Source organism: Gallus gallus, chromosome 1 (genome assembly GCF_016699485.2).
Source record: "Gallus gallus isolate bGalGal1 chromosome 1, bGalGal1.mat.broiler.GRCg7b, whole genome shotgun sequence".
NCBI classification, from domain to species: Eukaryota; Metazoa; Chordata; class Aves; order Galliformes; family Phasianidae; genus Gallus; species Gallus gallus.
This window is the reverse complement of record NC_052532.1, coordinates 68,439,013-68,453,856: the sequence shown is the minus strand read 5'-3', so window position 1 is coordinate 68,453,856 and position 14,844 is coordinate 68,439,013. Positions and strand designations below refer to the sequence as shown.

At 41.6% G+C, this 14,844-nt stretch overlaps 1 protein-coding gene across 9 annotated transcripts in view; it reads left to right on the top strand.

Moving 5' to 3' along the window:
- The window catches only part of ARFGAP3 (ADP ribosylation factor GTPase activating protein 3), a 33,729-nt gene extending 28,232 nt beyond the window's left edge, over positions 1-5,497 (top strand). For 6 of the 9 annotated variants that reach the window (XM_025149051.3, XM_040697614.2, XM_040697611.2 and 3 more), the window contains 3 exons: positions 670-760; positions 3,664-3,785; positions 4,390-5,460. In XM_025149051.3, coding sequence (XP_025004819.2) covers positions 670-760; positions 3,664-3,785; positions 4,390-4,407 — 231 coding nt within the window. In that variant the 3' untranslated portion in view covers positions 4,408-5,460. Of the gene's footprint in view, positions 1-669; positions 761-3,663; positions 3,786-4,389 lie in introns of all 9 variants that reach the window. The other 3 variants (NM_001397113.1, NM_001012539.2, NM_001397114.1) reach the window with 1 other exon arrangement.
- Positions 5,498-14,844: the final 9,347 nt, after the last annotated feature.

Below are 14,844 nucleotides of genomic sequence, written 5' to 3'. Positions count from 1 at the left end.
CATTTTACATGATCTCATAGTAGTAGGACAAGGGGGGATGGTTTTAAACTAAAAGAAGGAAGGGGTTAGGTGATAGGAGGAAAATTCTTCACTCAGAAAATGGTGAGGCACTGAACTGGCTGCCCAGAGAAGCTATGGATGCCCCATCCCTGGAGCCACTCAAGGCCAGGTTGGATGGGGCCCTGAGCAGCCTGAGCTGCTGGGTGGCAATCCTACTTGCAGCAGGGGGTTGGAACAGGGTGGGCTTTAAGGTCTCTTCCACTCAAACCATTGTATGATTCTATGATACAAACATGCTGTGATGCCAGTGTAATGCTAACTGGAGTGCCTTTTCATACCTAGCCACTGTTTCATATCTTTTGTTGTGATTTTTAGTGATTGAATAGTGCATTGTCCTCCGCTTGGTCAGCAATATGAACTTTTTTAGGTGAGCTAACACTGAACTGTCCTCTCAGTGTTGCAGTGGTACATGTCGCTCTTTGATCCATTCAGAAATGAGTTGAGGAGAGGACAAACTCATGCTGTATAAGCCACATATAACACAACAATAGCTTTCAGAATGGTCAACTTCAGGTGGATTTTTATATTTTATAATTTCATTATTTTATGTGAACTCTAAAAATGCCAGCACACTGTTAAAATGCTTTTTTCTTCTCAATTCTTTTCTAGTATGAAGCTAGGGCTCGACTGGAAAGACTTTCTGGAAGCTCCTCTATAAGTTCAGCTGACTTGTTTGAAGATCAGAAAAAGCAACCAGCAGGTACATATTTAACTGGGTGAGAAACTGTAGCATGCTGTGGGATGCATTCCAGTACTCTGCTTCTAGTCATGTTATTAGAAAGCTATTTGTTGCTGTATTCTGCAAAGAGTATGCAAAGTGCAATATGCATTAACATTGCTAATAGATCAAACAAGCAAAGCAGGTGTGGTCATTTTTTCGAAAAGTTTACTAAATAAAAAGTTTTGTGTTTTCAGTTCAGTGACTTCAGTATTTTATTATAATTTTTGTGACATATTGCTTTTTTGTTTGAGACAACCAAATAAAAAAAACCCAAAACTCTATGATAATCTTTTATAAAAACAAAGGAGATGACACCTACATTCAGGTACTCTTTTGATGAGTTACCACATGCCACGTACTGTTACTACAATGTGTGGCACACATTGAATCTCCTTCTAACGCCTTCTAATCATTTGGTCTTGCCAAATGATGAAGGAAATGTTGCAAGTTGTTTGTCAGTTGAGAAGGTTTGTTGGAGTACTTTAGGCTGGAGAATACATATTATCAGGTTAGAAATAAAGTAGTATTAGACAAACTGAAAAGTAGTGTTTAGTCTATTGAAAATCTCATTGCTTTCTAACATCCTGCTAGTAATTCAACAACATAGCATCATTTCCAAATAGGCTCTGTCCTATTTGAGATATTTGAAGATTCTGCTCGTTTACACAGTAGGTGTGTCTGTGTATACATGATGAAATTCTCATCATATTCTACATAAGGGTACTTATAGGCAATTATACAAAGTTTATTATGTGCAAAGGAATTGTGCGCATGTTTATTCATTACTAACTACTTGGAAAGGCTCTTAGGGGGTTTTGAGTACAGAGATTGCTTATAAAAGAATGCAAGGTACTTTCCTCCATTTCATGGTCAGTTACTCACTGTGACTGGGCCTCGTTGTTATGTAAATCAACAGTGAACTTGAAGTTACGTTACTAAGTGGCTCAATTTCCTATGTTGTTACTACACTTCTGAGCAATAAAAGTGAGGAAACAACGCACCAGGAATTATTAGTCCATGTATGTTAAGTTCACATTATTTTCAGGCTCTAGGACCTGTCTTTCTGGCTTGTTTTTCTGTTACAATCCCCTTCTCAAAGGTTATTTTTAGACGATGACCATTCGAGATATTTTACTGCACTCATAATGGATTAATGCCAAGGCTGTGATCAGTTCCAAAAAATAAATGTGATCAGAAGACCGGAGGCTGACAACAAATGCACTGCTGTAATTCTGGGGTCCTTGCCCATATTGAGTATCCTGAAACTAAAGATGTTTTCATGAGTGCTGCTGAGATTTTACGTCACGAAGTTTCAGGATAGCTGTCTTTATACAGAACGCTGGCAGATTTAGTTGCCAAAAAGATAAGGCTGCAAAAAGGAGCTTTTAGTTTGGATTTTTTTTTATATACCTGTTGCTTTTGCAAGATGGCATGTCAGGTCGTTGACCTGCAAATGGTGATTGCAAAGGAAGTTAGGAAAAAAAGGAGTTACCAACCTCTGTCATTTTGTACAATTGTCTGGGAAACTTCTTGTTAACTAGAAAAACAGGAGGAAAGTCATTTGACTGAGAAGAGAGTAGAGCTTCACTCCCTTTATTCATATATGTGATTTCTATTTCCATTATTCTGGCTTTAATAGAGAAAAAAAAAAGCTGAAGCGTGTCTTAAGTGCAATGGATGAAGTTACAGTTCAGAAGTAGAGATATCTCAGTGATAGTGAATTTTTGAATAATGATGTTCTGAAAAGAAGCAACAGGCAGTGTGCCCATGTGCCATAGAAAGGTCTTGGGGAAAGGGCAGCTTGCTGAATATGAAAAGAGGAACTGCAGATTCTCTCCCTGGGGGAAAGAAGAAAACAAACAAACAAAAGAGGCAGCCATTGTATAGGTATGCTGTTGAAAGCCAGTGTGTGGGATTGTTGTTGAAAGGAATTACAGTTCTGAAGGATGTGGTGCCTGCAGCTGGATGAACTTGTGTGCGGGTTGATAACTGTGCACGGAACTACCAGCTGTGCTCTGACTGATCAAACGTATTGATTGGCTGCATGCCTAAATTAGGGCTACGGATCAGTCTCTATTTTGAAAATGGTTTATTTTGATATGCTTCCTCTCAGGAACCTCATTTATTCACGAGATCATAGTTCTCCAAGAGCCCTTTCCCTGACATTTGTGTCCTTTACAGTATCAGACATTTAGAAGACTTCAAAATACTTTGCAGAATTTAGCATAACAAGAATTCTTCTCACTAATGAGCATTTGATTGTAATTGTGTGTTAATACTTACCATACAGTTGGTTTTGAAACTCCTTTACTTTCTGTTGTTTTTTTGACCTGTAATTCTCATAGCAGCAGTAAAGCTAACACTGCTTTTAAGGTAGGTTGGATTGCCAGCTTTGTTGGGGAGTTTGAAAACCTGCTATGTAAATGACCATTACTGTAATTCCAGAGAGTTTTCAGTCTGTAGATATGGTAATGCAAAGCAACATGCAAAGCGTCCTCATGCGTGCACACAAATAAGGTTCCTTACTTCTCATTGATCTCCAGATTGCAACATAAGAACAGCTAGCTGTTCAGGATGCAAGACATAGCACTGCAGCAGGTTGGAAGCGCAGGATAAATCATGTCTCATCCAAACATATGTTGTTTAACCGGGAATGCAAAGTGTAGAAAATGACAGACTGGATGGAAATATGAACTAATGAAAAAATAAAAAGTAAGATGGATTTAAGAAATTTAAGACTTAGACCTACTGTTTTCTATAGTAGTTATCAGATGTTCATCTTTAGTCCACTCACTAGCATGTTGTACTTCTTAGGGGAAGAAAGAGGTCTGCTTTTTGTATGAAATTGTTTTCTTTTTGTCCCTTTGTGTTTGCCTCTTTAGGAGGCTACAACATTACAAACGTCTTGCCTTCCGCTCCTGATATTGCCCAGTTTAAACAAGGAGTGAAATCAGTGGCTGGAAAGCTCTCTGTACTCGCTAATGGAGTCATGACATCTATACAGGTTAGTAAAAATTGTGGTATCTTACACTTCAGTGAAAGTTGTCTTGTAGGCATCTGGTGTCATAGAGCCTGCTGTGAATTATTTTTGGGAAGAAAAGAATGGGCTCAGTTTTGAACTTCATAGGCCTGCCACGATTGACAGTAGTTCTTTATAACCTTAAAAGTAAATATGTACCTTATTGCACACCTTCTTTTTGTTTCTTCCCTTACAGTGCTTTTTCTTAAAACCTAAAGAAAAATTCCATTACAGAATTTGTTTGCTATCATCTTCCTGTTATAGTTCCTAACTCTTGTATTGGTTCTGATTTGACAGTAGTACTTTAGGTCTACATTAGTGCACAAAATTAAAGCATCTCATTCTCCATCATGTAAAGCTTTCCTGTAGTTTGTGTTTCCTGTATGAGGGCGGTGGGAGCTATTTTATATTTGAAAATCAGGCTAATGATCCCTCAGTTTAGCTGTAAGCTCCAGTTCTTCAAAACAATGGCCAATTTTCTTAAAGACTGTAAGAATTAAACTCCAATTTATTTCACTGAGGTAAGTGAAACTGATTTCTTTCAATGGAAAACATGCTCATGTCTATTGTTTGTTTGTTTGTTTTCTAGGATCGATATGGTTCTTAACAACTTGCATATCAAGTACACTAAAGAAGAGTTTCTCTTCAGATGCACAAGTAATCACACTGCTGATTTGAATAAAGGTTGCCTTAAGACTGTTAATGTCTTTAATTGTTCCAGCCTATTTTTGTGCAGCTTTCTGGCGCAGCATCTTTTTATTGCTATTTTGTCTTTACAGAGCAGAAAATATGTAGCAACTTGTTACATGGCATATGCTTTTCTTTTTCTTTTCCTTTACAGTCCTGTATTCCTCTTAGTGACCTCGATGTTAGATGTTGGGAGCTTTATATTATTACTGCTTTTGTCTGTGAGGCAAGAAAAAGAAAGAAGGATGAGCATGTATATTAGAAATGAGCTTTCCCAATAGAAACCTCTGTGCACCTGCATCCTCAGTTGCCAGACATAACATATGTTCTGGCTGTCTTACAAGCTGTGGAGAAGAAAGTAAGCCTATGCTGAGATGGTATTTAGTGGACTGTATCAGAACATAGAATGAAGTTAAACCTGCATTTATCAGGAAGTAGAAGCTCTTGCAGTCGTAAATTGATGTGCATTAAAGTGATGGGGGATCAATATTTTAAAACAATTCTTCTGCAAGAAAATGTTATACTTAATGTGAGGTATAGGCACCTGGTATTTTGAATAATAGATTTCATCTAGTTACGAGAACGATCTATTTATTCCTGGTTTTGAAAGTTATAAAAGAAAATTGCAATATGGAATCCTTAAGTGCTTTACAAACAATCTGTATTGTGTACAAATTGAAAAACCTTAAAGTATATAAAGGGCCTAATAGAGTAGTTAGTAAAATACTTGTTAAAACGTTCAGAACAATCACAGTCTTTTGATAAATAATGAAATTTTGGATGAGGAAATATAGTAGAACTGTGTTTTAGACAGTTTAGATTTTTTGTTGGTGACATCTTGTATAAAAATGATCAGATCTTAAAGGAAAAACCTCACAACCAAGAATGAGCTCGAGCTAATTCTGTTCTGTAACTTTGTTTCTTAATTCAAATTTGTAAACTGCTGATATCTAATAAAAAAAATTGATATAAACTGATTTTTTTATTATTATTAAATTCATATGTGCAGACGCCAGTCTCCAGCTTTCTAAATACTACCATCTGTATTCCTTCCAATGATCTGGTAAAATTAGCCTTTAATTTCAGTTAGTGAAACTAGCTTTATTACACATTAAAAAAATGGTCTTATTTTCCAGATTAGCAGTGTGCCAACTGCACCCTGTGACTTGCAGAAGAGCTGCTGCTCTTAGAACTAGACTGCATGTTTAGACGTTTGTGTGTGGATAGAGTTGCCTTCCTTCAGGCACTGAAGTATAATGAAGTGTAGTTCTGTCCCTGCCCCCACCTCCATCCTGTCCCACCCTCCCTCTTGGTTTCTCATATATTAGACATGTAAATGAGATGACCTACATAGAAATAATTAGGGTTGTTTGCTTTTTTTTATCATTGTAATACAGCAAACCACTTATAAATGGAAAAAATGGGGGGGAAAAATGGTATTTTCAGTACAAAAGAACAAATTACTGAAGGAAACAATTGTGGAGTTACCTTATATGCCATAAAGCTGGTGTAACTTTTTATAAGCTTCTGTGTGACTGTATAAACAGGGGGAAGGGGATAAAACCAGGCCTGCTAGAGATGAGCCTGGGGGAGCGATAATGGGATTAGGAGTGAGGTGAGGGGCTCAGCTGAAGTGCATCTATACCAATGCACACAGCGTGGGCAACAAAGAAGAAGAGTTGAAAGCCATTGTGCAGCAGGCAAGCTATGACCTACCTGCCACTACGGAAACATGGTGAGACCTCTCCCATGACTGGAGTGCTGCAGTGGATGGCTACAAACTGTTCAGGAAGGACAGGCAAGGAAGGAGGAGTGGTGGTGTGGCTCTCTTATGTTAGAGAGTGCTTTGATGTTACTGAACTTATGGCTGGAGATGATAAGGTTGAATCCCTCTGGGTTAAGATCAGGGGAAGAGCTGACAAGGCAGACATCCTGGTGGGCATCTGTTACAGGCCGCCCACCCAGGATGAAGAGACAGATGAGGTGTTCTACAAGCAGCTGGCAGAAGCTGCGCGATCGCCGGCCCTTGTCCTCATGGGGGACTTCAACTTCCCGACATATGTGGGGAATACAACATAGCACAGAAGAAGCAGTCTAGAAGGTTTCTGGAGTGTATGGAGGATAACTTCCTGATGCAGCAGGTGAGAGAACCTACGAGAGGAGCTGACCCATTAGACCTGCTGTTCACAAACAGAGAAGGTCTGGTGGGAGATGTGGAGGTTGGGGGCTGTCTTGGGCAGAGTGACCACGACATGGTAGAGTTCTCGATTCTTGGTGGAGTCGGGAGGCGGAACAGCAAAACTGCTACCTTGGACTTTCGGAGGGCGGACTTTGAATTGTTCAGAAGACTAGTAGGGAGAGTCCCCTGGGGCTCACTCTTAGAGAGTAAAGGGGTACAAGATGGCTGGTTGCTCTTCAAGAAGGAAGTCTTAAAGGCTCAGGAGCAGGCTGTCCCCCTAAGCCACAAAATGAGCCGGCGCGGAAGAAGACCGGCGTGGATGAATAGGGAGCTATTCTTGAGGCTCCAGGAGAAAAAGAGGATCTACCTCCTGTGGAAGAAGGGACAGGCAACCCAGAAAGAATACAAAGAAGTTGTTAAGATGTACAGGGAGAAAATCAGAAAGGCAGAAGCCCAGCTTGAACTCAACCTGACTGCTGGGGTAAAAAGGAACAAGAAACTCTTACAAATATATCAACAGTAAGAGGAGGACCAGGGAGAATCTCCATTCTCTACTGGATGAGGCTGGAAATGTGACCACTGAGGATAAGGAAAAGGCAGAGGTTCTCAATGCCTTCCTTATGTATGTCTTTAAAAGTCAGACCAGTTATCCTCAGGTTTCTCCACTCTCTGATGTGGTAGTCTTGGCTGGGGAGCAGACTAATCCCCCCACGATTCAGGAGGACACAGTCAGAGACCTGCTACTCCAACTGGACTGCCACAAGTGCATGGGACCAGATGAGATTCACCCGAGAGTGCTGAGGGAACTGGCGGAGGTGATAGCCGAGCCACTTTCCATCATCTATCAGTGCTCCTTATTAACTGGTGAAGTCCCAGAAGACTGGAGGCTTGCCAATGTGACTCCCATCTACAAGAAGGGTTGCAAGGAGGATCCAGGGAACTACAGGTCTGTTAGCCTGACCTTGGTGCCAGGGAAGGTTATAGAGCAGATTGTCTTGAGGGAGATCGCACGGCATATGTGGGACAATCAGGGGATCAGGCCTAGCCAACATGGGTTCACGAAGGGCAGGTCCTGCTTGACCAACCTGATCTTCTTCTATGATCTAGTGACCCGTCTGGAGGATGAGGGAAAGGCTGTTGATGTGGTCTACCTACACTTCAGTAAAGCCTTTGACACTGTCTCCCACAGTATTCTCCTGCAGAAGCTGGCAGTCCGTGGCTTGGACAGGTACGCTCTTGGCTGGGTAAGGAACTGGCTGGAGGGCCAGGCCCAGAGAGTGGTGGTGAATGAAGTTAAATCCAGCTGGTGACCGGTCATGAGTGGTGTTCCCCAGGGATCGGTGCTGAGGCCTGTCCTCTTCAATATCTTTATTGATGACCTGGATGAGGGCATTGAGTGCACCCTCAGTAAGTTTGCAGAAGAAAGATTCATTCTTTCTTTTTTCTTTTCATTCACCTTCAAACACATCTGTCAGCCTCTGATCATGGGGGATGTTGCTGCTACAAGCTTCACTAATTTTATAATAGGAAAACTATCTATTGGGTCTGGTTTTCCTGCAAGTGAAATTTTACACTCCCTTCCCTTAAGCCTTTCTTAATCTCACTGCACATCTTGCTTTTGCAAAGCTGGAGCTGAACAACAGCAATTCTGAACTGCTAAAGTTTCTCTTCTCCTGAAGGTTTCTTCTTGAAAGTTCCTCCTTAAAGTTTCTCTTCTCCCAAAAAAACCCATAGGAACTCTGCATGTAACGAGAGGGGACAAGGGATTACTTAATACTTTACATTGCAGAGTTTATATATTAAACTGCAAGGGTTGGAAAAATGTTTAAATATAATTGTTAAAACACCAGAGCAAGTATAAACTTGATGCTTGTTACTCTTTGATTCGGAGTGAGCTGTCCTTCCCTGAGTAAACGGTGAAGAGGGTGGGATCTTGGTACTATCTCTTTCTCTTGCTTCTCTTTGCAAAATGAGAAATCATAGAACCATAGAATTGTTTGAGTTGGAAGGTACATTTAAAGATCATCTAGTCCAACTCCCATGCAATGAACAGGGACACCTACAGCTCTGTCAGGTTGCTGAGAGCTCCATCCAGCCTGACCTTGAATGTCTCCAGGGCTGGGGCATCCGCCACCTCTCTGGGCAATGTGTTCCAGTGCCTCACCACCCACACTGTGAAAAACTTCTTCCTAACATCCAATCTAAATCTCCCCTTTTAGTTTGAAACCATTTCCCCTTGTCCTGTCACAACAGACCCTGCTAAAGAGTCTGTCCCCTTCTTATAGTCATCAGTTTGTTCCACTGCTGAGAGTAGCAATACTAGAATCGTTTTGATGCTGATTTCAGCTTTTTGTTTTAGAAAGATTTGGTGGTGTAAGAGTGGGCCACGTGACTTCATAGCATAGGAGCCTGTAAACTTTACTTCAGCTGCAAACAGTTTAACATCCTGTCTTGCTCTTGAGTCAAAGTTAAGCTGTCCCTGTAGATCTAGGGTGAAGCTGTGGGCCAAATAAAAGAGTGGATGTGCCTGATGTTGATTTTTGAGGGCTTCTACACAAATTAGCTCAATTTACATATACAGGCTATGCATATGAGACTGGATTCTCTTTGATCAGTAATAGCCAAACCAGGAGATGGCTGAGGTGGTGCAAAGTGGGAAAACAACCTCAGTTTTCCTCTGTCCCACTGTTCACAGCTTCCAAGGCAAAAAAAACAGCACTGCCCTCACCTTCTGGCAAGTAGCTACAGCTGTCAGAGGATGTTGCTTCCAACTTTGATGCTTTCAGTTTAAATTTGGTCATTACACCTCTTTTTTTAAAACCTCCAAATGAAGTGTGCCGAGGAGGTCTCTCACAGAAAGCAAAGGGGATCTCCTGGTTCCTTTTAGACTGATTTCTGAGAATGTTTTTTAGTTTAGCTTTGTGATACGTATTTGATTAGTGTTTTTGCTATTCTGCCCACATGAGTGCAATTGAAAAAAGATTTCAAGATTTTGGACAAAATCATTTTTTCAGTATATTTACAACTCCATTTTCATACATAAATGTCTACATAAATACATTACCTGTGAATTTTCAAATGGAATGTATGGAGTTGCAATCAGACATTCAACTTGAGGAAAAATTTGATCATGTCTACTTACCAGACTTTTATAAGTCATCGAAGTACTTAGGCCTGAACAACAGGCCCTGTACCAAAGTTGGCCTCTAGATGAACCTCACAACCAAACGCTACACTGCACATGCAGTGCAGTATTTGTCTGTTTTGCTGTTTTAACATGATACATGAATATGTATTTTGAGGCCAATTTGAAAAGATCAGTTATAACACTTACTGTGTGGCACTACCTGATAGGGGATTTTTCTTTATTTAGGACATCTTGGGAACTGTGAGACCAGACATCTGTTCTTTTTTGAGAAACATGTGGTTAAAGCCCAAACAGATCAGAAACTCCATTGGTTCCTCCTCAAGCCTTGGCCAGGCTTTGAGTGAAACGCAACAGGAGGATGATACCAGATGTTTCCTCACTTGAAGTTACACGAGCTTGTTTATTCAGCAATATAAAAACAGGACCCCCTTGCAGCAAATTCGGAGACCTCACCTATGAGTGGACACACTGCATAGGACCTCCCAGTTGCTGGGAAAGGTTCTCCAAATTCCTGTTGCAACCAGGGCTCACCAAAGATGGCAGATCTGGATGATGGTAAAGTATTAGGGCAATTGGTGATGAGTCTTTTGTAATCACTATTGTTAATCTCGTGTAGTAATGATTAGGTGCATTACCTTATCCTGTTTTATTCTGGCTGTACTATTTCACTTATTATTTTATTTCTTAAAATGTAAGTAAAGATAAACTCACTTCTTTAACTTGGTGCCTTAGTCCTTTGTGCTGACTCTGTTCTTTGGCAAAACCTATCTTACTAGAGAAAAATATCCCCTGCTTCACAGTCATGCCTTATTCATGTCATCACTTTTTGGCAGTATGTACATTTGTGATCAGCTGCTATCAGGGATCAATCTCTGAGATTGAGAGATCAAATCTCTGATGAATGCCTTGAGAACTCACTTAGAATTGCAACCACTGCTATCAACTCGGGTATTGGTGCATTAGTTTCCCAAAAACGAAGTCGAATATCCCACTAGTTTTGTGGTTTTCTTGCCCTCTTTTTTTTTTTTTTTCAGTGTTTAAATAAGAAAATATATAAGTTTTGTTAGTTATATACATTAACTATATTATATATTCTATATGTGGCCAAGAGAATTTGTCTTCACTCAGTGAGGGGCAGGCAAGCCAAAAGGTTGGACACTCATGCTTTACACGGTAAGTGTTGTTGCTTTCTTACCAAGCAGATGTGAAAATAGGGAAGGCCTTGTCTTACAGAAGGCCTGAGGAGGCCTTGTGGTTCTCTGGGGCTCGTAGAGGGCTTTGTATCCTGCCTGCAAATCAAACAAGAGCAGTTATGCCCCTGCTTTGCAAGACTTCTTCAGGAGCCTCTCTGCTTTTAGAGAGAAAGTAAGAAAAGGAGCAGTATTTGGAAATTCCCTTTACCTCAGGTTGGTTTGCAACTCAGTACTGAAGCTCTGCAGCACTTCTTCATTTGTAGCTTTCTTTTTTTTTTTTTTTTTTTTGCATGTTGTTAGTCTAAGAGCATGTTCTGATCTTAAAAGTAGCTATGTCTGTACCTCGGCTACCATGTTCACATCAGTTACCTACTTACAAGCACCTTGCTCTTTGAATGGCATTCCTTTGCCTGTTTACTGTATTGAACACCAAAAGGTGGAGGTATCCTGCAGTGCTGTGTCAGTAATCACAAGCACAAGGGCACTGGAAGTATCTACAAGTGGGCATCTGGACTGGGCCCCATAGAGCAACTCCAACTCAAACAATACAGATATCTACTCCCCATCATTTATGTACTGAAATCCCATATGCTTTCAAAAGGATGTTTTAACAGGAAGTTGGTATGGAAGAGTGGTTTTCCACGATGAAGAATGGGGAACATAATTGTGTTGTTGTCAGGCTAGTTTGAGAAGACAATACAGCAAGAGTGTCTGTAAGGTGCTGACACAGCAGGGTGGGTAAGCAGGAGGCAAGTTTGGTGATGGGAACATGGAGATCCTACGCTGCAGGATCCTATAGCATGAGAACAGACGATTCTGCAGCCTGAAGTTTGTAAATCATATTCTTCATTGGTTCATCAACTTAGGAGTCAGTTGATACAAAACAGCATTTATTTATTTATAACATTGATGTGGCTTTATCTCGGCTTCTATATCTGTAATTTTTATGGGGACAAAATCCTTAGGGAGACGAACATGGTACAGTGCTTGGAGGGTTGCTCACAGAACAGCTTGATCAGAAACACCGTGTATACTAGAATGAGATTATATTGATGAATGTGTTGCTATCCCATTGCACTGAAAATATCCTCTCCGTGCATCAAAGCTTTGGTGCATAGAAGGGGAAGGTGTTGACACAGTGATGTTGCTAGGAGAAACTCCTTTTTCACCATCTGTAAAGACCAGCTGCCTGACAAAACATGACCATAGCAGGGAAAGAGCAGGATCTATTACTGAAAACGAAGGAGGGAGAAGGAAACGGAGATTGCCAGTGTTTTCATGCATTTAATTTGTTATCCAGATATTTTTATCCTCTAGATCTACACAGTGGCTAACTGATCAGGCAGCTCTGTCAATAAGCAGCCCATTAAGCTTACAGTTTGAGATAACACTTATTACTCTGCATAGTAATCACACTGAAAAGCTGATTTAGAGCTGCATTTCTGATGTATAGTAGCCAGGCACTGAAAAGGGCACCTGCTCTCCTTTTCCATTTTCTCATTATATTGATATAAATTTCTGCATTGCTTTCTGGCAATACGTGATGTTCTCATAATGTTTCATCTTTCCTGTTTATATCAAAATTACTTGGTGCTGTAATAATTCATGATTGATGCAATTACAAATGTGAGCAATGCTGAGAGGTCCAGAAGCAGTAATTGCATGCTTTTGAGATGCACAGTAGGTTTGACCACGTGGAAATGAGTGGGCTATTTTTTTTTTGTAACTGGCTGGATTGCATAGGTTTTCCAGTCCACATTTGCAGGTACTTGTTTTCAGTATCTGAAGATGACTGCTTTGCAGTAATAAATGCCACTCTTCTCTGTCTCTGGTGTATTCTGACATCAGAAAATGAAAGAAACATAAGGCTACAGCTGAATTTTTCTGGCTAGAATCTTAACTGAGACCAAAAATCCCTTAAGGAGTGAATTTTTAATACCTCATTGCCACAGGGAATAACTGGCATCAAACCAAAAGCCCTACTACGATAAAACAGGTGCTGCTGCTTGTGTAATAGCTCTCTGGGTTTGGAAGTGGTTTTTGTTGGCTTCAAACCATGTACGTGACACTTTCCTGCTCTGGGGCTACACTTTGTCACCCTCTTTCCTTGCCTTTTTGGCCTTCAGGTTTACAACAGGCGTGTGTGATGGCTTGACTGAGTTCTGGAGTCCTTCTGTCTTTGTGGATGGCTCGTTCTTGGAGACAGTGGTTGTTTGCAGCCTTCTGTGCCTCATGGGCACAGCCTGGCCTCACATCCTCCAGTCTCCATGCCCAGGGCTTTCTGTCACAGCAGATCATGTGCACACCTGCCTGCACGTCCTGGTATACTCAAACGTGCCTTTGTTTGCCCAGCCAGGGCTGAAGGAGCCCCCAGAATGTGCCTGAGAACACAGAGGACAGAGCAAGGGAGATGCTCACTGGTCCTGGCCTAGGAAACTGTCAATACTGGACGGGTGGGCATTGACTTGGAAGCATTTGTGGCAGCAGCTGCTGGTGAGGTAAAGGAGCAGGACTGTGCCAGGTGAAGGGATGGACAGGGATGGCCCAGAGAGGATGGGAGTATCAGGCCTGAGTCTGCCAAATGAAGCATCGTGGGCAAAAATTGGCTTCTGGAAACTTCCCACAGTGCCCCGTGCTGAGCCCACAGGTGTGCCTGAGGTAGGGCCTTCGTGGCCTCCTTGTGCGTGGAGGGGTTTTACTGTGAAGACTTAGGGGTTTTTAACTGCCTTTCCAGACTGAATCCAATGGTTACGCACTGAGGTGCCATTTCAGCTCTTCCTTATGCTCAGTTATGTGCCTCTTGAGAGATGCCTTGCCATGACACTTCCGGAAGCTCTTGTAGCGTTTTCCCCACAGCCATTATCTTGTGTGTCTTTGAACAGCTGATGTTTCCATGAGCGATCAGGAATACAATTGTACAGGGCGCCCGGCACTAACTTGTTTTCAGCTGTGGTGAGACTGAGCACGTGTCCCAGGAGTGTCCCACAGCTTCCTAACCTGCTGCTCACTGCACTCCTTCTGTCATTATCTCCCACGATCTCTTACCTGTGTTTTCGTACCCCACTGGTACTTATACAGCACACACCCTGGAGCGTGCTTCTTCCTGAGGCCTTCTGAGCTTTCCTCTACCGCTGCTGCACTACGTGGGAATGAAGCCATAGAGTCCATTGTGAGAACTTTCTTGCCCAAGCAGCTGGGGAAGGAGCTGCACTGCCAGAGCATCAAGTTCCCATGGCTTTGGTGGGCAACAGCAGGGCTTTCTACAGACAGTTGCTAACTCAACCTGCAGAGCTGAAGAGCAGATGAGAAGTGCAGGGCGTGAGGTCCAAAGGAGCCAGCATGCACCCCAAGGCATGGGAGAGGTTTGAGAAAAACATAGTTTTGGCAGAAATATTAAGTAATGTGTGTGCAAACTTTATAGCCAATGCATAAATGTTGTTCTGATAAAGGCAACTGACAGAAATTAGTAGTGAGTTTTTACAGTGTTTTTTCCCTCACCTCAGTCATTGCCCTCTTCCTCTCCTTGTCTAGGACTTTTCAGCTGAGGAACATTTTAAATACAGTTAGATGAGAACCGAATAGGCTGATCAGAATAAATTGCCTTTTCTCAGATTCTTTCCTTTAATTTTCTCGTTTGTTTTTTGGCACAAATAGCCTGAAATCCACAAAACGTTTTGTTGGCATCAAGTCAGTACTTTGTGATGGAAAAATCATGCTCTGATTTTTTTTTATTTCTTTTTTGGGTTATGTTTCCCCCTGCCTGTCCCTCACTGCATGCACAGGGCACATTACAGCCCTTCTCCCACGTCGCTGCTGGGCTCGTTTCCTTGCAGGTTC